The following is a 25,247-nucleotide window of genomic DNA, read 5'->3' as shown; positions in this document are numbered from 1 at the left end:
GATGTGCAGCAGGTATTATGTCTCCTTCAGTCAAAGCAGACTAAACAACCAAAGAAACACATTGTGTCCTGAAATGCTGCCTTTTTCTTGTAAGACACCCCACAGCGAATAGCAAGAGCAGAGCCAATATTTATCAAGCGCCTTAAAGCCTGAACTCCGTTCTAGAATTAACTTCCTCTCCTGCATCCAGAGACAAAACACCAGCGAGTTTGATTCATCTGCTTCCCTGCTGTTTAAGCAGTGTAAAGTCTTAGGACACCTTTCTGTAAAGCTATGAAAGGGGATTTCCCCGTTTGGATCTTCTCCAAGCAACTAATTGGCAAATTGTCTGTACTTGTGTGGCCATTTTGTGTTTTGAACACAAATCATGACACACATAGTAGGGTCTCTCTCAGGCCGATACAACACCACAAGTTGACATTCTGTGTAATCTCGACAGGATAGGATGATTGAATAACTGCATAAATGAGCCTAATAAAGTGGACAGTGAATGTATGCCTGTTTAGCTGGAGGAAGTCTGTACATTGTGTTTCATGGCCTTCCTGTTATCCGTGCAATGAGTTACAGTACATTTGGTACATAGATAGAACTCCAACACGTCCTTGCTCAGTCTGTGTCATGTTCAGACAGGTCACCGCATACCTTGAAGTATGCATTATTCTAATCCTTGCTTTTCAATTTATTCGTTGAAGTTGACATGTCTCTATTCTTCCCGATTCTCACATCATTCAGCAGTTTAAAATCCACTTCAGTACAGTGTGTGTTTATTTTAATGCAGTCAGTAGAAATCAGCCTCAAAACTCCCATCTTCTGCCTTGGATGCATATTCAACCTCCCAAAAAATGCATGTGTAAATTTGACGGATTACTCATCTGACTTTTTTCCCAGCTGCTGATGTTTAAAGATTCCCAGATTGCACCAAGAGTGCTTTCGTATGGACAGCACCAGGGATACGGGTGATAGGGTAACAATGCAAGACAAGGCCTTTCTTTTCTTCCTAGGGTTTTGTGGTGACATGAGACGTAACCGTCATTTTGGGGAGGATGTGTGAGAATAACAAATGAATCACTCGCTCAAATTTAGGAAAGCACTGAAATTGTTTCACATCGTGCACAATTAGTGGCTTGTGTAAAGCATCTACGATTCTTGGGTTGCAGTGGGGATTAAGAGTGATACTGAGCAGACATGTAAGAGCTGTCAGGCAACCAATTTGCGAATCTACACTGACACTGTGCATAGATCTATGCGCAATGACTTATGACGCAGGAGTGTATCAGTCAGAAATGGGGGTGTGGGTTTAGGGGTGCATTGGCCCAGATGGTCTTTTGGCAATCGCAACACAGTTTGTAGGTGGTGGTGGTAACTGGGTTAGATATTTTCATCACCCATATTCCTAAATATAAATGTTCGTGGTTAATCTAACCAGAAATCATCTGGACTTTGTTGTCCTTACTCATATATTACCGCCAGAAGGATTGCATAACTGCTGCATTGTACTTAATCTAACACACCACTGAGCTCTACTGTTGATAAACGGTTACTTAAGACTTAAGCCAATCCGTAAACAGCTGCCAAAATATTGAAGAATTTAAACTTAAATGTAATTTTAAGTGATTTTAATGTTCATTTCTGATCCAGAATACAGTATGAAGTGAAAGACAGTTTGACATTTACGTTTATATTTCTGGCATTTGGCAGACCCCCTTATCCAGAGCGACGTACAAAAGTGCTTTGAAGAATAGGTCACAGACTTAGACATAAAACAAACACGGAAAATAAGAACTAGTTGAAGTGTTTCAGGAAGAGGTAGGTCTTCATGTGTCGTTTGAAGATGGTCAGTGACTTAGCTGTTCGGACATCTAAGTTCATTCCACCACTTCGGTGCCAGAACAGAGAAGAGTCTAGATATATACCTACCTTGTACCCTGAGAGATGGTCAGGAGCAGTCGAGCTTGAAAGTCAGTTTGTTCTTGTGCTTGTCTTTTCAGCATGACTGGAAGTACATAAGAAAAATATTACACACAGTTTGTTCATAATCATGTAAGGAAAAAACACAACAGGGCATGATCTTTTAGGAAAATGATCATTAAGAGTTGTAATGAGTAATGAGGCTCAATGTGAAGCTCTATGTAGAAGTTGATTCATTTCCAATAACAGTACATTACAAAATTTTTATTCTTCTTACACTATAGCAATTTGCCAGTGCAAAAGATTCCTCATGTATTAAGTAAGAAGACAGTTACCCACTCTGTTTATGTAGAGCATATGACATACAAATTCCTACTATGTTGTTACTATAGAAACAATAATGCATTAACTCATTTGATAGATTATTGAGAGAAGGACAAATGAACAATAAACCTCCAGGGAAAGTTTTGCACAGATCATGAATATGGTCGGGAATGTAAATGAACCACCCCTGAAAGCTGCAGTAATCGTTTCCCAACAGTGAATTTGGGAGGACACAGCAAATGTCAAACAAATTTTTTATTATTTTAACTATTTAGTTAGATATTCATATTGTACATTATTCTCTATATAGAAATGTTGTACTCTGTGAACACTAACTTGTGAACACACATCTTCAGAATTGTTCATCGTGTTGATCTGCCTCCTTTTGTCTCCCACACATCCCTAAAAACACATGCTTCCTGAGAAACGTCTCGCACGTCTTTGTCTTATTGTTTCTTATTGCTAAATGGCTCGCATAAACAAAAGGTTTACTTAGAATTGCTGGAATTTGGCCATAAACATGAAAAGGTTGGTCTCAGACGAAAAGCTCTCGTGAAAATGACATGAATTGCTCTGGTCAGTGCTCCTCAGTTTTATTAGGCTGGTGACTGAGGTTTGCGGGCCACAGTGAATTATTGTCATTTGTCTCTTCTTCATATTAAACTCAAAGTAAAGACAGCAGTGTCAAGTGTTTGTGCTGATATTTTTTAACTGCACTCTTCACTTTAAAAACACCCCCAGGAAATAACTTAGACCCTATCTGTATAAATCTGAATTTGTTGATGTCCTCCTTAATGTAGGTAATCTAATTAAACTGAAGCACGGGCTTAAGTTGAGGCCTTTTTTCTCATTCAGAGCAAGCCACCATAAGACAGGTATGTCCCGTGTCCACAGAAAGTCCTATGAGCACCTCCTGGATTTTCTCAAAGTCGAAACATCTAAAGTGGACAGTCAATCTATTTGCCTTCCTGCCTGTTCCACGTGGCCAGATGTTGGTATGCAGAGGTGAAGAATCTGATGTTTCAATTGGTCTTGTGGCCTGGTATGTGAAGGAGTGGAGCTTTCCTTGGCCGAGCGCTCACACACTCCAGAACAAACCTGGAGCAGAGGTGTTGTTTGTTATTGTAGGAGTTTAGATCGCAAGATCTTTGGGAGTGTTGTCCAAGACATTAAACTGCCCAAACCGATCTCTGATGTATAAAGACCGACATGTTTTTCCTGATGATTTTCAAGTACGCCCAGTGTGCTAGTACATCCTAGAATGTTCTCCCACTAAACTAAGATGCCAGAGTATGCACAGAGGATGAGCAGATTCATGTGGATGTTGACAGCTAAGGAAGATAGACATAATTTTTTCATACAGAGCTGAAATATTTTTGTAGTATCCTTGTGTGCGAGCATTTAAAGGGTGGAGGATCTTTGACAGAAAACATCGGTCTCTGTCTTTCAACTACAGGGCAGAGTTTCAAATGTTCACACCTTGTTCTCATCAGATAACCTGCCTGTTAGATAACCCTGTGGCTAGGGACACATTTGGATGTAGTGCTGTGTTTCCTTAGTCCTAAAAACACAAGAATATGACTAACAGATGTGTCAGAAACCGCTCTTTCTAAAAAACCTGTCCACAAAATGTTCTTGCTTAGCATTTAATGATGATGCTGAATGGCAGTGTTTTTAGGGATATATTTATACAGATGCAGGATAATTACAGGGATTTGCATCATCATTCTTTCTTAAGTACCAACTTGGCTACCTACAGTAGGAAAGGAACTACCGCAATTGGTAATTAAATTGGTCTTAATCGCTTTGCCAGTTCATGAACATGAACATTACTATAGGCATTTGCTGTGGTTCTTTTTTCAAGGTTCCTGAAACAGGAAGCAGATCTGTCAACTGTCCTGGTCAATCAGGATACATAGTTTGTTTAATTGTTCACAGTGAATAGTGATAAAGCTGGCCAGATCAGTGAAAGACCACCGTCGGAAACAGTTTCCCATCCAAATGCTCATGTTTGAGCTTCGGAATGAAAGGAACTGGTTTGAATTAGAAAGGGTTTGCCTTCAGTGCTCTCCTGGATACACGTCTGGCGTGCATTAAGCTGCTGTCTTTGTATGTGGGGACCGTGCTGCTTGTTTTTCGGCTGGTTGAGTCCACTGCTTTCAGGGTGGCAAGCCTTGTAACAGCTCACTAAACAGCACACATTTTCTCCTAAAAGTTTAGCGGATAATTGAACAGGTTGTGCTTCTGTCTTCTGTAGCTTTTTTAGAACAGAATGGTGAACTACTTGCGCTAAAGTTTAGAGAACGTTATGTTATACTTCGGCAAAAGAAAAGCCTCTATTTTATGATCACGATGCTAGTGCACGACTAAGGCATGTGTTGATGTTACAGGGTGGACAAATGATTAATTAATTAGCTAGACCACCGGGCAAGTGGAAGCTCCAGGGGTTTTCGCACACTGCCTTGTTTTACCAGTACCTAGATGAAAGCTTAACATAATGTAATGTAATTTAGAGCAAAATGCTCTATAGGAAAACAAACAAGTATGAATTTTTAGGATGATTTTTTAAATCACTTTCGCACCCTAGTTTTATTTTGCTGCACATTTTGCTGCACATTATTATGCTGTTTTTGTATTTTCACATATTAATCAGACTAGTAAATATAGTTTTCTTGTCAGCCAATTTTCTTGTATTTTTTTATATGTGTAATGGAGCAGCTGCAGGGATTCGGAAACAGATGTTATAGTTACTGCTACTAAATGAAAACTGTTGTTTTGGAAAAGCCAATAGGAAATAAGATTTATTTACTTTCTCTGGTTGGACTGCCAGGCAATTACAAATAAAACACTAATAACCCACGGCTCTGGGCTAGTGGTTTTTCCAAGCTGGTAGTCGTGGAGTTGCAAGCAGCGGTATTATTTTGAAAGCCAACATTTCAAATCTTGCATTTTATTAAAAACCAATCCACCAATTCATTCCAAGTGCACAAAGATACTGAGATTATTGTAATACAGAGATATCGATGGAATTCTACTGGGTCACTCAATGCAGAAATTAATGTGAAGTCTTAAATGTTTAAATGCATATACTTTATTCATTCATAATCTCATGACAGTATTTAAGTGCAATTTGACTTCATGTCATATTAATGCATCAATGCATCCCCCTGAAAGATAAAAGATAAAAATATTTCCAATTTTTGCATTTCTGATTCATTACCCTAATTCAGAAAAAGGGGTGAGATGTTAGTTCTTGAGCAATTACTGAAACACAGTGAAAGTTAATACCATGCTGTTCGTTTCAGTCTGACCAATCACAGGCCCACCAAGGCCACTAAGGGAAGTAAAAGCACTCATCCATTACACTGACAGCTCCAACACTCCATTCATCTCAACAGCCTCCATCATGTCCCTGTCTGAGACTCTGCGTGTATGTCCTGCCTTTTCAGCATAGTGTTTATTATTGGGAAGAGCTCAGTGTGTGTTTGCTCTTATAAGGTCTACATTTTAACAAGAAATGTCACGGTATTCCACCACCTGCTATCTGAACTCCTTTTAACTCATTCTCAATGGACAAATTCCTTACTTCAAAGTCACTCTAACAGGCATTCATGGCTTTTGGCTGAAACATTGATGGGATAATGCACAGAATTATTTTGCTTCTCTGTCAGTTATTTTAATGGCTTTAAAGGTTTTTTGTTAAGTCCTATCCCAGAATGCTGTGATCTTTCTTTTCTGATTGGGAATATATATATATATATATATATATATATATATATTCAAGGTAACAAAGCCATAGAGGGGGAGCAGCCAAAGACCAGATTGCTTAACTTTCAACAGACTTGTCACATGGAAGTGCCTAAGTATCAGCTACTTCCTCTTCCTGGTGTGTGATGCTTTTCCCACACATTTGTGTTTGTTTTCTTTCCTTGAATTGAAAAAGCTAATGACTAACTTCTGTCTGGGTCATCGGAAACGAAACTGGATTTGACTCGATTTACAAATGCAGATTTTCAGATCAATTTTTTCCTACTTTGAACGTCTTTTTTTTTTTTTTAACATTTAGACCACAGTCACACCCAAAAGTCATATACTAAGCAATTACTGTAACTGCTATTCATATCACCTGAGCACAATTAATCACCACTAGATTAGATTCAGAAATGCATTGCCTCATTTACTGAGCAGTAAGCACGTAGTGATAAAGCCAAAAAGAAGTCTCCTTAGAGCCAGTAATGATGATGAAAACCAGGTTCTTTATTCCTCATAAATCAAAGGTAGCAATTCCTTATAAATCACGTTATAAAGAATCGCAGTTTTAATGAGAATGATGAGGTGTAATTCAGATACTTTCTTTTCCACCAACTGGATTCCGTCACTATTAACACAGACTTAAAATCCCCTGAAGGTCAATTTTGTAAAAATTAATTTTATTAATAACAGATGGGTTGCTTTCACCTTCCAGAGCTCACATTTGGTATATTGTCTCCGATTCAACATTGTGAGCTAATATCCTTCAACAGAAAGATTAATACCTTTTGCAGCAAATTTGGCGGAAGCAATTTGGAATAAGGCTGTTTGATCGGTTTTTTTTTGAGTCGAGCACCTGCACTTCGTGTTGCTGTTATAAATTCAGCCTCAGGCTTGAGTCCAGATCTTACGGACACTGAGTGGGTCTGGGGTGTAAATCAGACTTAACATCTTACCGAACTGCTGCTTGTAAAGCTTTCGCCTCCTCCAAACCTTTTGATGCTCCCCAATCATCCCCATCTGCCTCTGAGAAGCTTAAGCAGATGCCCCTGACTTGCGGACATGGAGTGGTAACGAGTGACTCAAGCTGGGCTTTTTATGCTGGAATTAAATTTATTGTTGAATTAGACTTCATGTGCCTCAAAGGTTTGTCTCAATGGTTTCTGTCTGCTGAAGATCCTGCTGAAAGATTTTGTGTTGGAGTAGAACAGCTTAATTGGCATAGCTTTTGAGGTTGTGAATGGATGGAAAAATGTGCCCTATCTCCATTTTGCATATGTTTAGCCCTAAGCTCATTTTGCCTGTGTTTGAAACTCTCCACAGGGGTATTTGCCGTAGTATAAGTGGGTCTCTATGGCTCTGTCTACAATAAACCCCAGCATGGGAACAGGCCTAGCATGTAAAGCAAGCACAAAGAAGACTAACAATTCAACAAGGCTATTTTTTGGTTTCTCTGTCAGCTAATTAACAGAACAAGAAAAGTGATAATAGGTTTCAAAAATATTCTACAAGTCGATCTTCTTAGTATCTCCAGAATGTTTTAATTGCACCATTACAACATCTATTTGTCGTGTTTATGGTGCACATGCAGTGTCTACTGCAGTGTTTTGAGGTTACACAAGCAATTTGTTTACACAGTGTGACCCTTGTAAGGAAATAGAATAAAGATTGCAGGGCACTGATTAGCCATGGGAACGTTTGTCTAAACAATGCACCAGTTTTCCCCTCAGGGTGAACCTTGTCCAGCTGAGGTCACACACTGGCACACATGCACATCAGAATCAGGTAGCGGCTTTGTGAGTAATCATGTTTGTCTTTTAAGGGTCTGTTTCTCTTAGACACTGTCACCACTCGAAGCACTTCCGCAAGTGCTGCAGGCTTCAGGATGGCGTCAGCCTCAGAGAGTGGCACTACAAATGAGGATGTGCAGCTGGAATGGTTCACGTTTTTCAGAAAACAAGATAGACGTCAACAGGGCTAGTGTCATATTGCAGGAATGTCTTCTTGAGCCTTCTTAAGCCTTATTGAGGCATCCTTAAGATGAAGTGGAAAAGGGCCTGTTTCCCTCCCTGTCTGGTCATTTGTCAATTCTAAGGACTATTAAGTACTTGGCAATAAAAATACATGTATTACTTGATGGGCAAAACCTTTTCCTGTGTGTGCGCCAATCTGAACCAGTGGGAGCAAATATGTTGTCAAGTGGCACATATATTTAAAATCATGCTTGAAAGCAAGTTCATGCCTTGATTATAATTAAAACAAACTGAATTAATCAAACTGATTAGTGCATGATTAGCTTGAATTTGTCCCATTACCCCTTGACAGCATCAAGTAATCATATACCGTGTAACGCTAATACACACATGCTTCTAATCATAGCTTTCCGGTAGATGCTAAATATCTTCAGTAAAATATACTTTTTTGTGTCTTCGTGTTTTTTACAGCAGCGAAACAGGAATGTGAAAGAGAAGACTTCCTACACTGTTACTAGAAGAAACTAAAGATGAGGCTTGTGGGATTCTGGAGGACTGGGCACGCCTGTCCGCTGCTGGCCATGCTGCTTCAGTTACTTCTGCCTGCTGTTCGAGCTGACAGGGCCTGGAACCAGTACATACCACGACTGCAGCTCTCACATACAGGTTAGAAACCAGTAAAGCCAGCTTCATAGTTTTAAAAAATCTGTTTAGATTTCACATTGTATTATGTGATATTTCTAAGGACTGCAGGACCGCACCTTTTGAGGAAGCATGGTCCTGGAATGCTGGAACATTCTTATACAAATATTAATGGAGCAGTTTGAAATTATTAGTACTAAGGGAATACAAAACTTAAATACAGGAATTCAACATTACATTTATTATAAATTGAAATTGACTTCCTTTCATTCCCAGTAGTAAAAAACATACATTTTTAGTCATAACTGTAAACTCCCCTACTGTCAATGTTAATCAATACAGGTGATACTACTGACATATAGGTTTTCAAGGATTATTTTCTTTAATTGGTGTTGAGAAGTCACTTCTGAAATATTTATGAGATCCTTATCAACCAAGTGTTGGCACACTAGCATGTCAGTGTTGAGGTTTTAACTTGCACGCTTTTAGTAATGCCACTAACTACGTATCTTGGCTTTCATCCGCTTAGCCCCAGAGACATAAGGAAAGACACATTGGAAAGCTTGAGCAAAACAGGGAAACAGAGCTAACTAAGTGGGAATGATCAATGCTATTTTTTCTGAAATGGACATCATTATATGTAACCTTAAACTTTACAATATCTACAACTATGTCTGTGGATTTATTAATAGAGTCACAAATAAGTAAATCAAATAATGCTATTAAGGACTTAACAAAACAACTACACCTTAAATTAAGTAGTAAATTAAGTATTTGCATATTGTTAAGTATAAGTGATTTCTAATATTCTTCTATAGGTCCACTTTTCCTTTCGTGTGTTTGTAATTAGATCATTTATTTCTTTTTCATTTCAAGCCTTAACCCTTTCCTTTTCACAATGTTATCACTACGATGAATGTGGACACTTTTACAGTGTCCGAAAAAACAACAGTTCTAAAGATAAGGTTTGGCCCCTGTGATATTTCACTTGGCATCCCACAGGGTGACTGTCTGATCATTCCTTCCACAAAGGCGCTCATCCCTAGAGCCCTTGCCTGTTATCAGCTCATCCCAGTCCACCCTCAGAACTGACCTCCAGAACTTTCCGGAACCGGCCAGTACTCTGCCGACTTCCTGACAGGAAAGAACCACACAGGGAGGAGTCATACAGTGTCCTATATTCTTTACTGCCAATGTGCTTCCCATTATCTCTAAGCATTTTAATACTGGGTCTCTACATACACATCATCTCTGAGGCGCCAGTTATTTATGACACTAGACCAGCACACCTCCAAAGCTGGGCAGAGAGTCTCTAGCCCAGACGTTAGTCATTACTATGGAAAGGTATCTGTAAGGAGGCCAGTTGCCTCACTTAGGGAGGAAATAATATGAAGAAAAACAAAATTTGCACACAATGCTTAAGCTAAAAGGTTAGCTGTCAGTTTCCTGTTTTACAGAGCCTTTAATTAGATTTATTGGCTGTATTATTTCTTGAAGATTTCTTGGTAAATCTTTATATAAAAAAAATAAAAATAAATAGACTGGTGCCTTGGGTCCAAGAGCTTTAAGAAAATAACACATAGTTACCCTGAATAACTCTACTTGCCTGAAGAAAACCTGTCGGGTAGTATCAATTCTACAGTTAACATGAACCAATTGCAGCTAACGGCTTTATTGTGCTTGAATGGATTTAATGCCCCACTTTTGCTACAGGATTAACCCTTAAAAACAGAGTCCTGTTGACAGATTGACGTAAAATAGATGTTCCATTGACGGCATTATATGTCTGGTTCTCACCAGAGTAATTCTCACAGATATTTTTCCCCTGACAGACGACGTGGACAGCAAAGTGGATTGCAACCAAAGTAAACGGGCTTCATGGTTGCGAATGACATCATGTCTCTGTTTCTGCCTAGCAGGAATGAGCTTCAGGGTGACAATTAACATTCTGGCAGCTGCACGTTTTTTGAGTCTTTGTCTTATATGGTTACCTAAAAAATTTGAGATTTTGAGGGATTTATTTTCCCCCAAGGTGAAGCTCTGCAGAAAGCCAAAAAAAGGTTCCAGTGGTGGATTTTCATCTCAGACTAAAATATTAATTTGTGTATATATCACTGTTTAAGTCCACCTTTACATGTTGCACTTCTGTGTGTTCTTGGAATGTGACCCATTCAAGATAGTTAGGCTGCCGGTGCCATGTGGTGTCATGGCGACGGCCCCTGACCGTGTGACATCTGTGTACATGTCGGATGGCTCTACACTTTAAGCTTTGACCTAATGAAGCTGTCAAGTCACGGACACTGAACAGGGCACGCAGCCTTGCTAAAGAATGCTTTTAATTAGGGGAAGTACACAGGGAAACACTGGGCCACTGTGGCATGAGGGCATGAGTGTATCATCTACACCACCGCAAGCAGATAAATGATTAGCTCAGGAAAGAAAGCTGCCTTTATCCAGAAGACCAGAGCTGTATGTTATCTACCAGGATTTAACAGGATGGTCATTTTTAATTGAAGTTAACCACACTTGTCTGATGCTAGATATCTGCTAGATAACCAATGTCTATCCTTAAACCTGATCCAAATTATCACTTACTTAAGTTTCACTGAAGAAATACTGCCATGTCCTCTGGATAAATCTTACGTCACATTCAGAGAGATTGCTTTGGTCCCTTTATCTTACACTCTTACACTAGATCATGTCATCTTCATGACCACTGGTGATTAAAATAGATCAAAGCCTTTACTGGAGATATTCTGTTGGATTGTAAGTGCTTAGGTATCACTAGTCCAAGCAGCATGTGGTCTAGATTCTCTTGAAAAAGGGAGCAGGATCTGGAGTACTTCACTTGCCTGAAGTATCTCTCACATTGAAGTGTATGTGTGTGTGCATGTGTGTGTGTGTGTGTAATGTATAGCATAGTGTCTAAAGGGCTTGATGTGTTGCAGAACATTGAGGGTCTTAATGTAGTAAACAGCACAAAGAGCTGAAGGTGTTTTGCTGTGCGTCAGTGCAGCTCCATTATCCCCGACACCCCAGGGAGACCAGGACTCATCCCACACAACCCGACCTCTAATACAGTGACTAATTTACTAAGGGTTTATTTTTAAGTGACTCAGAGACATAGAAGATAGCTGTGGCAAGCCATTTTAACCCCTTATTGTAATTTGAGAAAAGATGAAAATACCTCTCCAGTATTTTTATCTGGGTTTTGGTGCGAGCTGAAAGTAATGTACCACTTACATGGATGGATTCGTCAAGATGGAGTTTTAGTCACATTAGCCAATTGCTTAATGAAGAAGTGCAGTGAACCTCATGAGGGCAACGTACTGTGAGGCCACTGAAAAAACAAATTTAAGAAGTGAGAGGGGGGAAGTGTGGATCTGCCTGTCCTTGAGAGAACGGGGAACTTATACATGTGGCTGTAACCAGATGTAGAAAAGTCCATCATGACTGGATTTTCAGCTATACATCTTAAATAATTATTCAGTAACTTCTAGCATTTATTCAGTAACACTGAAACTAATAGCCACAAGAGAAACCACTGGTTGTAGAAGATAAGATCGTCACCTAAAACCTTTGGCGAAAAATAAACCACAGTTTAGCTACATTCTTTGTACCATTGTGATTATTATGTGAAATGTTATTATTCAGGGATTGAGTAGCATGAATAGAATTATTTTCCGTTCGTCCCACATGATAACGTATTTTCAAAGCCCTGAATAAAATAAGACACCGAGCTCACACCTGAGCAATGAATAAATTACCACTGTGCTGTTCTAACATGCTGGTTTTAGTTGCCTAAATTTAATACTATAGTTGTAGTTCCCATTAGCTCCAGCATGCTCAGTGTATTCAGTTTACATTAATACTACACGAATTGATCACACTCACTCTACATAATTCAGTTTAACTAATATACATATATTCGTAATATATTACACAACATATACCATTTATCAGTGTGGGTGCCATTTTCTTCAGAACAGAGTTACATTTATTGGTCATTTACATAGGAAGCCAAATGCTAAAAACATAAGCTCATTTTAGAAAGAGCAACAGGTGTGTTCAGTCAGCTGTATATGGGGAAATGGGAGTGAATAGTATAAGATTTAAAAGAAATGATACAGACATGTACTCACATGCACATCCTCCCAGCACACATCCACGTGCTCACACACACACACACACACATTAATGAGCTTGTGGGCAGATGTTTTATATAAATAGAAGTATCATGTAAAAGTGCAGCCTGATCTCATGAAGGCTTTGTAGGAACAAATAATCATGTTAGCTTTGAAGCCAATTAAGCACTGAAACTTGTCCTGGCCATAACCTTCTGTATTTCTCTTATAATCCTTAGTTTTTACAAATTAGAGAGTTCAGGGTCCCATTTACTGGCCTCCCCAGATAGCAAATGAATGATGACCCATTGATGGCCTAGACTTGGCCTAGGCTTTGATCTGGCTTTCATACTGTAAAATAACTACGAAGAAATTATCAGAATCTGTCAGGTATGATTGGTTGCATTCTGGCCCACAATATGCTTTAATATTGTCTTAACTGCCTATTGTTTATCTTGGAACCACATGTATTAAGGGAATTTCTTCTGCTTAAGGCTTTAAAACCTTATTTACATTTTGAAATATTATTAGGAAAAGCATTGCTTAAGTAAGGAATAAAGCACAATTGGGTATGATGTTATAGGAAAATGAGGTAGTGTGATGCCTAAATCACTGTCTCATGAATTTCACAGGAAACAGTGCCTTGAATTTAACAGGAAGAATACTAGATTCTCCATCCTAAGACTTGGACTTGGCAGAAAACGACTGTTCAAACATGCTGAAACTCTAGACTCCTTCAATAAATGTTAATCTCCTTACAGCAATATTCACAATATCACAAATATTATATTTAATTTTTGTTGTTAGAAAGCAGCATGATGTTTAATCTAATAGCCAGTTGAATTTCTAAAGGTCCCAGTGAATTAGTCTATTTACTATAGAAACAGTAATATAGTAATATTAATATAAACCTAATATTAATATAAACTGTTAGAGTCATTATGTAAAAAAATAACTGATAGGAAACTATAGGTAGATAAAGGTATTCATGAGGAATTTATGGGGATTTTGTGAGGAAAATGCACCACTGCATAAGAGCTGTAGAGAAGAGAAGCCGCTTAGGTGAAAATATACACACGTTTAGTTTGGCAATACTGTACACAATTTGTAATTTCTCTGTCTTGCCAGCATTCCGATTTATTAAGTATATATCCTCAGTAAGAAGTATTTATAATGCAACTGTCTGCTGATATCAGTTAAAAGCTTATAGCAATCTTATTGCAAACTTTGAGTCAAATGGAAAGAATAACAAGCTAGGCTTTAAAGTGTCGACACATCATTATTGCTGGAAGCCACTTTTGTTACTTAAGTCCATTTGTTACTTAAACCTGCAATACTAAGACGTTAACTATTCTGATAGAGAAACGTGGAAAAGGTTCCATGGCAAAGATTAAGTATAAGCAATGGCAGAATAAGGGCTGGGAATTCATAGCCTCAGCAATGACAGATACACTTAGACACAATTTCCTCATACCATAACTTGTCCATATGTTTTTATATTTCTCTCATTGTCCTCTGCTTACTTTCTCCTGTCCTCGGTTCCTCATAAGCATCTTTTCTTACTAAACCCAGATACTCTTTCCCACCCTTTGGTACTTTTCACTCTTTTAAACGCTCATTAAATGTCCTTTATGAGGACTGAATGATTTGTTTTACCCATGTCTATATACTTTTATGTTGTTTCACTTTTTGAAATGTATTAGTTGTACAATTCATTCTTCCTCAACCATTTGAGATTCCCTTGGACTCTTGCTGTGATGCTCTACTTACACTGGGGTTTGATGTAGCAGAGCTCAGCCATACATTAGTCCTCATTCTTTGCTATTGAAACCACCAAGTGCAAAATAGAGAGAGGAGGGGTTGGGGATTTCTTTAGTTCTTGTCATTCCGCCTTGTTTTCCCTTTCCCCCCTCATCAGGCTAATGAGGCTGACCCTCAACACCTCCTGCAGAGTGGGGCCTTGTGAGTAATTATGGTCACTGGTTGCCACTGACCCAGGCTAAAGGACTCAGCGTCTCAGCGGAGTCTCACCAACTTTAAACTGGATATCTGGATATTGCAAGTTTGAGAAAGAGAAGAAGGCAGGAAATTGAAGTTAACCTGCCTTCCTTCCTTCTAGAATGGCCCCACCTCTCATAATGGGTAGAAAACAGCCAACATTCTTGAACTGATTTATAAACTGTTGAATTAACTATTTTCAGCTAAGCTCAATTGAACAATGGAGTTATTTTTCAAAGGAAAAAAAAATCCCTCCAGACTTTCTGCTTGGGTTCCTTTAATTCTTTTAAAACAAACAATCAATTTAAAATAAATATAAAAGTTATTTAAAGTTAAATAAATCTTAAAAATTGTATTCATTTTTTGTTTTCTTTTCCCTTTAGTCCATGGCTCTCGGTTCTAAATCTTAAGGTTAGTTAATTCATGTATTTTGTATTAGTGTCAGGCATTACAGAATCTTAGAAAGAAAACCAAACACAGCCACCAAATTGCTGGGGATAAAATTAAAGTTGACTTATTGTGTGCCATTGCTTCACCTCATTTAGGTTTATGAGCCCATCATTTTCGCTGGGGAAGACATTAAGCTTTCATATCATCGATAGCACAGATTCCCCCTAGACCTATTAAAAGCTGGAAGAAACCCGAGGAGAGACATATTTTTTGCCTCCACACTCTCACTGTTAGCCTCCATGGAGAAAAACAACTGGAAATGGTCAGAGTTATGGCCTGGTACCCATAACTACAGAAAATAAGACTAACAGCAGCTTTTCAGTTACCAACACTCATTCTGCTATTCGTCATTTTCCTGACCAGATAGATGTCTTCATAACTGTTTTTTTATAGACCATTTACAAATCATTATCCGATTCCATCCAGATGATAACAGCTTTCTGAGAATTAGGGAATAAGCCTGTGGCGTAAGGATATTTTGTTACTGTTGTGAAATCTTAATGAATTACCTGTCACTGACTGTTGCATCAATCTGTTACCGTTGTTTAAACTCCCACAAGGCGATAATAATCTCTCTTTCATCATGACCCCATCGCTCTTAGCTGTCTGCTTTTCTTGCCACGTGACTGTTTCTCTTTTTATTTTAGCTAGGCTAAGCACTGTCTACCTATACTATTCACTGTAAGGAATGGCAACTGGAGTACATAACATTACTAAAGATCCTGCAAGGCTCCACAATTGGTGCTGAAAGAGTTGCTGCTGTTTATATAGCAAATGTATTCTATGACAGCAAAAACACTGCAACAGTGCTCCGTCATTAATCTGTCTCTTATTGTTCTTCACTGGGTTATGAATACAGCTGTAATAGAATGACAAAAAGATTTGTTTTGTAATGTAGACAGTGTTAAAAATATTATACTTATATGTTATCTTCTCTTCTCTTGACCTGACCCCTTAAAAAGGTTGTGGAATCATAAAGTCCTTTAGTGGTAGTGCATTTTCATTAAATATTTTTTGCACACAAGAGCTCAAAGAGAATTAATGGGTTGAAAATTGTAGCCACTTTTTTTCCGGAAATCTGATACAATGAAAATGGCTGTATTTTTTGGACCATTAGTATAAAATTGTAATGCTAAGCATTATTTAGGTATGTCTAGTCTTAATTCTAATAACTGGAGTGATTCTGTCAGATGAGTTTCTATCAAAATCCAGATTTCAGACATTGGCATGTGAAGTACATTTCCTGTGATGTTTTGCAAGTTGGAGATTATTTAGGTAAGATACAGAGCTTTTGCAGTGGACTGTAAAATAACTGGAATGACATCATCGCATGCTTATGACATATGGCAACTGCAAATCATAAAAGGATAATAGAAACAACACGGTTAAGAGAATCTATTACAACATGTTGTAGTGTGTTTGGAGCAGATGACTCTATCAACGGCTGAAGAACCTGCCAAAGTTATGCTCGTAAGGAAATTATCTGTATACAGATTACAAATTTGCATGAATGACTGGGTTTAAACTGACCCTGATGAGAGTCGCTTAGAGCAGGAACTTGTTTCAGTAATTAGCATGAAAAAAACAACATGGATATGATTTAGTATAAACACCAAACTCAGTGACAATAATGAACCCTATTCTATTTTTTCCTCTGCATTATATTGTCAAATAATGTATCTTATTGTCCCTATCACAGAGAGACTGATGTCAGTTTTTGCAGATATGCATCCCTGGCCATTGCAGATGTTAGACATCCTGGCTGACAGCTTTAACTCCATGTTGACTCTTATACTGCCCTGTGCTTTGCTTACACAACTGTTAGGGTGCAGATACAGTTTGCAAGGAGATATTTCCCTGGTATGTGCTTTCCCTTCTTCAATAGCAACTGGGATATTTGCCTTTCCACCGTTCTTCTGCACTTTTGGCATCCTTGTGTTTTTTCTTCCACTCAAGCTTTACGGTCAATCAAATAGCCTGAGTGCAAAGAAGGTGAGATGGGAGTTCAGATATAATACTGCACATGGTTGGTTTCCATTAGGTTGATGAGATACACATGATGTTAGGAACCTTATTTAACTTGTCTTCCAATAACATACCATGCTATTTGTTTTCGGCATTTAACCTTATAGGGCTGTTGCGCCAACAAAGTTGGACCTGAATGCAAATTCATTCAGTAATCATTGATTTCCCAGAGCCACATTTTCGAAATGGTCACGTTCCTCATCACTGCTGTGTCTGTAAACTTTTATATCAGTCTATCACTGCAGGTGTTGGGCACAGGACCAGCTTGTTTCTGCTTTAGATTGCAAACAATTTCTAAGAACTGTTTGTAAATGGTTTCTGTTTCACCAACGATCCCCTGAGCAATCACTTATCCTTGTGAACTCAACAGACCCTCTCTCTATGCCTACAGGGGAAGAGAAGAGAGAGCCAGGTTTAGAGTAACCGTAGAATTAATGGGTTTGGAATTTGGAATATATCCAATAATACTGTTAAAGACGTTAGAGACGTAAAAGCTCAGGGCAAATGGGGTTCCTGGGTGGCCTAATCCATGTCAAGACCTAATCCTGGGTCTTACTTTATAAAGGGAATGGAAATCAAGACCCCACCCATGACCTGTTAAAGCTTGGTTCATGAAGCTTGGAGAGCAAAACATGCATGCCCATAGGCACTGACCTATCAGAGTTAATCAGTGTTAGCAGATGGTGGCATCAAACTAAACTTTGAAGATGACACTTGTATCGAAAACATAAATGTAGTCCTTAAGATATTTACTTAGCATGTTGAGCCACATTCAGTGCAAGCATGTGGGGGATTTAATTTAATTGTGCACACTGGAATTCAGATCTCAGACATAACTCTACTCTACTTAAGCTCTTTTCAGATACATATCATAAATACGCAATGCATCTCTTAAAAAGCATAATCTTCCCCTCAGAAATACTGGCAAGCAGGAGACTTACTTAAGTTACTAACTCTGAGTACAAACCATAATAAAACATAAGATATAAAACAAAGCAAATCATTGCAGTGTAATAAAATTTTAAAAGCATTAACTTCATTCAGTTATCTTTCTGACATATAGAAATGTGGTAATGTGTCTCTTTAATAGTTATTTATGTCCATAGAACAGCAAAGCTGTATACTTCACAGATAGACCTTCGTAGTTGATTCTAAGAGTGTATACCACGTCAGCACTTAGTAAACACATAGCACTTTGGAACATGGCTTTAGGGGTTGGTATGACTTATCCCAAATGGTTAGTTGACCATCTGCATCACGTCTGCTTGATTAGTGCTGTCTTATGCAGCAGATTGTAGAGAGAACAATGTGAGTGTTGCTTAGCCTGACCCCCACATCACTGGTCTCTGGAGAAAAAACACAGTTACATCCATGTCACCTTCATAAACATGTCATCATGTCACATCGATCATCACAATCGGTAAGGGTCAGCTCGGTCAATTCCTCAGTACATGCTAGCCATTGTTTTTCATTTGCTTATTTGCAGTTGTCATGTTTGCAGTTTCGTTTTTTCCCTCATAAAGCTTGAAAATAAATATTTTCTTATGCTTGATGAAGTCAGCAGGATCCTGTAAGTCCATGCCAAATGGAACTCTGCCATTTTTTTTTCTTTCAACCTGAAGATGGCCTCAGCCACCTGGTAGCAAATCATTCCTTTTGACTAGAGTTGCTGGTGAAATACTGCCTCTAAGGTCAAAAAGCACAAACTAAAAAAAGTGCATACCACCTCCTAAAGTGATAAGAGAACCCAGCTTGGTGTAAGACCCTTGCATGATGGGTTAAAATTCACCTTCTGTGATAAGGAGTGATGAGCTGTGCATAATTTTAAAACATGATCCATGTGGCAGTGTGTAGCAGATGTGTTTGCACAGAGGGAAAAATTCCAGTATGTATAGGACAGAATTGGTAATGGGAAAATGTGAGAAACGTGTAGGAAGTGACCTTTAGATTTAGAATTTATAATTAAATATCATACACTAAACGGACAAAAATTTGTGGACACCAGACTTGTTGAACATACCATTCCCCCTTTGCTGTTATAATAAATTTGACTTCACTTTCTGGATTTTTGTCCTGTGGGGGATTAATAAAGGCACATCATATATTACCTTCCTGTGAATTTATCTCCAAAGCAAAATAGCAATAATTGTCAAACATAAAACAACTCTTTAAATGTGCAAAGTTTAGTAGAAATTTCAAAGAATTTGAAAAAGAAAAAGAAAAAGAAAACCTCTGAGTAGGTATGTTGAATCTACACTTTTCTTGTTTACTGAATCTACAAAATGGAGGCCTGTAAGAAGCACCTAGTGACACCCAGGTCTCTGTTGGTCTCTCAGCAAACATTTGAGGTTAAAGGTTTCTCGGTGATGACGTAGGCAAGGCAAAGTGCCAGCAGGTGCTGTTGGCATAGCCCGTTTTGCTAAAATAAGTGTTGTAATGGATTGGCTCGACAATTTCCAATTAGAATATTTATTTGTACATGTCAGTGAGCAATTGCCGTGTCATACTTAAGGAACTATTAAGTCCCATTAAACAGTCATAGTGTTGGGCCAAAATGGGGCCAGTGAAGAATAATACTGTGTTTAAACCAATATGGTACTTCAGATATGTTTTACAGTTTGGTATTATGGGGTTATAGGAACGCATTTAAAACACTTGCATATTGTATTGTATCAAATGAGGTTATTGTAAAGCTACACAAGCATTACAATGACTATAGTGCAGTGATACAGTGAAACATACAACTGGGTGAATGTGAACATAAAAAATAGCTTATTTTAGTGAAGCATGGTAAGTTTATACTGATAAACCTAGGCAGTGCTATGTAATGATAGCCTAGCTGGGTTAAAACCTAATGTTTTAAATAGATTATTGGTAGTAGTCATTAGTGGTACATACTGTGGTCTTTTTATGGTTTGTTGTTATTAAGTTCACCAGTGTGTTCATCTCTCTTAACACAGTGGTAAACCTTCCAATTACTTAGACTTCACAGCATGCTCTATGTATTTATGTGATTCCTACGGTTGGCTTGGGAATTCTCTTTGTATGGACCTGGAATGCAAATGTCTGTCATGAAGCCCTTAGTAGCCCCTGAAGAGGATACTTCATCACTGGCACTCGGCACTTCTCCCTCAGCCAATTAATCTCCATCAGCAAGTAGCAGGACATGGTGACAAGTCGTGTAGTTTTCAAAGGCCCTGACATGTGAAGAGCGGTTTTCTTTCCAACAAGTGAAAGGAAAAAGAAAACAGTCCAGGGATAAAGTGGACTTTTGAATTGGTCTTTTTTTTGGGGGAAGGGATAATTCAATGTGAAAATCACTGGCTCAGTGGAAAGAAATCATGACAAATAGTTGGAGAAAGTATTTCTTAAGCAGGATTGAATTATTTTAGTGTTCAATCTGTCAAATTAACATCAAACACTGATATAAATGACAAAAACTGTAGTTTGTCAAAGTCAGAGACTGAAGAAATGTGAGTGGCATGAATGAGTAAATGATAAATGTATTAGCTAGACCACCGGGCAAGTGGAAGCTCTAGTGTACTAGCCCTATAGCTTGTTTTTGCCTGAGCAGAAACTTAATTGATTACAGTAAAATAAGTTGTTAACTAATATAAGATAATAACATATGGCCAGTTACTGCATATAGTTAATGCATTAATACAGACTAACAGCAATGAACTATTGTATGAATGTATCTGAGATGCAGAGTTTTCTCAGTATCAATATCAACTAAGTCTGGATAACATTATATTTTATTTCAACATTTTTTATGATACATTCGTGATAACGATATGTTCCTGATTTGGAAAAGATCAGTTGCCATGAATGCCGATTAACCTGCTTAGTGAAAACTCATACTATCGTCAGATCATCACTCAGCCCATGTGTGTAGTGTAGCACTTAGTAATATTTGGGTTATAGCTGCATGCTGAGGTGCATCACACCTTCATGAAGCACATTTTATTTAAACATACATTGCAAATAAACCTTTTTGTTTCAGTAGGAAGTGCAGTTTAAGTGGGGACGTGGTCATGTACAATATCCCTGCACATATCATATGTTCAACTGATGATCTGTTAAGTACATTTTAACATGCATATTTACATAATTTGTATAAACTATATTACATAATTTCACCCTAAAGCTTTCCTTTTTCTATGTAACCTGCCAACACCTGCCAAAGTAGATATAAATTGTTGTAAAATCACACTCTGATATGCTTTAGAGCATCCACAGAAGATACAGGGACTGCTTTTAGACAAAACACCCTGTCAGTGTGTAAGCATAGACGTTTCCCCATGTGTTCTCTGGCTGTCCGTTGGACATGGTGCACATGTCAGCCGATGGTGTGCGGGGTTAATTGCCACTGATTGGCCGGGGTCACTTTCTGCCTTGTTAAACTTCTTCTCCCCAGGGGGGAGTGGACGCAGCGAGGCATGCTTAAGCTATGAAGGAGAGTATGCATGCGTGTGTTCTGTTTGCATAACCTGCACCGGTCCGAGTAACTGCTTCCACAGTTCCCAGCTGGGACAACACGCACATTTCTCCACATGCGTATCGGAAGGCCTAATTTGTGAAAGTGGCCCTAAAAGGTAGTGTTAGGACATATGATTGACATATTTATTTTAGGTGTCTTTCAAATTAATGATACCCTATCATTGACCCTAACAGAAAGACATTTGATTGACAAGGAGCCGAAATGCACCAGTGATCATCAGTTTTTCCTGTATACTTGGATTTGTAAAAGATTAATATATATATATATATATATATATATATATATATATATATATATATATATATAAATAATATGAAAAAAACTAAATCTAATAACTGTCAGCATACAAATTGACAAATAATTCTACAGATTAGTGTAGCAATTAGGTTGAAATACAAGGTTGCCATCAATGCACTGTACTGTAACTATATCAAATTGATTTATAGACACTTCTAGATCTGAGTGCTATTGATGAAGGAAGATGGTAATTCAGCTCACATAAATATCACACTATTTATACTTAATATTAGTTAATATAATGATAACTTGCTTATGGAAAATAAGCAAACACTGATGTCCCTGAGAGGGGTGACATTAAAACTTTAACAGTTTTCGAGAGCACTTTGCTCAGTATCAACAACTGACTCTTTTCAATCCTGACTCTAAAAAAATTGTCCAGTGCTAATTAAATTGTCAAGTAAAATAGTTTCTACCTCAGGCCAAACGACATCCTTGGTTTATGTGTGGAGAGCAGAAGACTTGCTTTGTACTACAGAGAAATATATGATCCATGGAGCATGTTATATTTAAACCAACATATCAAATGAAAGGTTATGTTTTGTGAAAGTCAATAGGGAGTTGGTTTTTTTTCCTCCTCTGGCAGAGTGATGGAAAATAAAAGCTGGTGACTGCTAAAACAGCAGCTTCCTGAACTTGTCTGCCTACACATGAAATACTGATACCCTGGACACATAATCTGCTTGACCAGCCCGGGATTTGTGCACTACACTTATCTCTTTGGAGTTGAGAGTGTTGCTGAAAAACACTCCAAAAGTGCCACAAGATTAGATGAACTGTTTTATCTCTTCTGCCTTGTAACTTGGTGAAATGTACATCTTTGCTCTTTAATGTGCCCACTTGTGATGAGTATTATTAATAAGTGTTTCTGGTTTCCATTTCTGAGAAGATACCAATATCAGAGCTTTGTATAAAGAGTTTAATACTTAGTATCATGTTCCAAAATGGCCTGCCACATACGCTTTACAAATCCACAGTATCAGATTATCAGCGCATCTCTGCTGGTATTGGAGTTAAGTCATATGTGATAAAGTGGATTGTAAACAGAGATAAAGGAAAAAAATGATCATGTGGGTTGACAAATTTTACTTTCTTTCTGAGGTAGTTTTTTCATTTTGGATGCTGGCTTGCTGCAGATTCCTAGATAAGATTCCTAGTTAAGTGTGTGTGTGTGGTGTGTGTGTGTGTGTGTGTGTGTTTAATCACATAGGTTTGACAAATGAAGGTTTAATAAATCAGCCAAACCTTTCATGCTTACTGTAGGAAGACCAGCTGTAATCTGCCTAACTTGAATAGCATAGAATTTTGGTAGCACAGGCTCAGCTATGTGCTGAATAAATATTCTCATATACATCATACTTAAACTGGGCCAACTCTGTACTACCATTTTTACTACAACGACTGCGACTACTACGACTACTGCTTCTATTATTACGACTATGAATACAACTACTTTGACTAAAACTACGAATGCTACTACTATGTCTACGACTATGACTACTACAACTACTACTATGACCACTAATACTACTTCTGTACCCTGAAGGTTCATGATGCAGCTGTGTAAGAAAAATCAAGAAATTATCATCATAATGGGTAACAACACACAGGCAGTTAAGGCCTCATCATGGAACATGGGCTATAAACTTGGAAACTAGATAAAAATGGCTTAGTAACACCCAGGACAACATGTGTACCACAAATGGGGAGTCCATGACAACTATGACATTGATCTTGAGTCAGGTAGTGCAAAAATAGCCCTCTTGGTGCTATACCACATTAAATTTATTTGTTACAGACCTAGAGTTGTGACTCAAGCCAATCTCACGCCATTAAATAGAGAGTAAAAATAATAGGTGTAATATAAGTACACGTCTGAGTTTTGTAATATAAATACACATCTGTCTTGTTCATTTAGGTGTGTAACTTCTCTTTACATACTACAATTCATTCTTTTTCTTATTCTGTTCCTCAGAGCTGCGGGCAAGGAACAATTCGACCATATTCTGGGACGGTGGTGCAGGAGTTAATGGGTATTACGAGGTTATGCTGTTGGATGAGGATCGTGGCTGGCTGCTGGTTGGAGGACGAGACCACGTCTACATGTTCGATTCTGAGAGTCTAACCCAGATCACACAGGTTGCAAAACTCTTCACCCACCACCTCCATTTCACTCCAACACCATGATGTTTACATCATCGTAGCACATACTTCATGCACTGAGAAGGTGGAAGAAACGGATGGTTTGAGTTGCTTGATAGTACTGCATGCCATTGTGCATTGTAGCAGGTCAGTGTGTGCAATCCTGTTGATACTCGCCTAGAGATTTCTTCGGCGGTAACTCCATGACCTTTAGGTGCTTATTTGTTTTCTCACTTAATGGTGCCAAATTTGTCATGACTATTATGATGTCTCATGAGGATGAAATGGCTTTCATGCATGGAACAAATGAAGTTAACATTTTGCTTGACTGATAGAGTGGTATGAAGGTAAAAACCGCGATAGTGAGTACCATGTGTGACCTTCTGGTACCATGTACAATATACAGTCTTCAGACTGGCAGCAGTTCTATGGGTCACTACCTGGTAACAATTTGCAGCACAAAAAACTGCATCATTTGTGAGGTATGTGTCACACCTAGACCTGCTTTAGTATAGACCAGAACTCAGGAATCAATATGGTATCAATTATTTACTTCTTTAGTATGCACTCAGCTAAAGATGTTTAATATCTTGTTGAAGTTTGAATAAACTGCTAAGCTACATTTCTACCCAAATGTTCATTCTTTGTCAACATTCTTAAATACGTTATTTTGTAAAATAGGACAACGTATAGTTGCAGTTGAAGGTGGAAGTGTATCATCGTTTGTATAAACCGATTTTTAAGTAAAATTCCAACAGTAAATGTTAGCAGTTATGTTTGAAACAATATAAGATTCCCAGTCTGGATGTCTACTTAACCTTACAGCAGTCAGCTACAATCTAGAGTTGTGTTTATGCCTATATATAACAGTAAGCCATGCTGTTTACTGAAATAAATGCAGTTTGATAGACTTTCTTTATCTCACAGGTTATTATCTGAACCCACTGCCTTACATCATTTTGATTTTTCTTTACTGAGTCACATGTGAACCAATTGATCAATGATTTATTAAGCCTTGAATGAGTGTCTTTAATGACTTGTTAGCTACATTAGCCTTGTAGTTACAGTGCATTTCTTTTATTGCTCATGTATTTTTTAAAGTATTTTGAGGGG

The 25,247-nt window shown here is 38.1% G+C and overlaps 1 protein-coding gene across 2 annotated transcripts in view; it reads left to right on the top strand.

Moving 5' to 3' along the window:
* si:dkey-49n23.1 (semaphorin-3D) overlaps positions 1-25,247 on the top strand; it is a 54,057-nt gene that overhangs the window by 10,434 nt on the left and 18,376 nt on the right. For both annotated transcript variants that reach the window (XM_058373063.1, XM_058373064.1), the window contains exons 2-3: positions 8,427-8,621; positions 23,968-24,131. In XM_058373063.1, the coding sequence (XP_058229046.1) occupies positions 8,486-8,621; positions 23,968-24,131 (300 nt within the window). In that variant the 5' untranslated portion in view covers positions 8,427-8,485. The remainder of the gene's footprint in view (positions 1-8,426; positions 8,622-23,967; positions 24,132-25,247) is intronic.

The sequence above is a fragment of the Hemibagrus wyckioides genome, linkage group LG21, assembly GCF_019097595.1.
Source record: "Hemibagrus wyckioides isolate EC202008001 linkage group LG21, SWU_Hwy_1.0, whole genome shotgun sequence".
Taxonomy (NCBI): Eukaryota; Metazoa; Chordata; class Actinopteri; order Siluriformes; family Bagridae; genus Hemibagrus; species Hemibagrus wyckioides.
The sequence above is the reverse complement of the archived record's forward strand: the minus strand, read 5'-3'. Positions and strand labels throughout refer to the sequence as shown.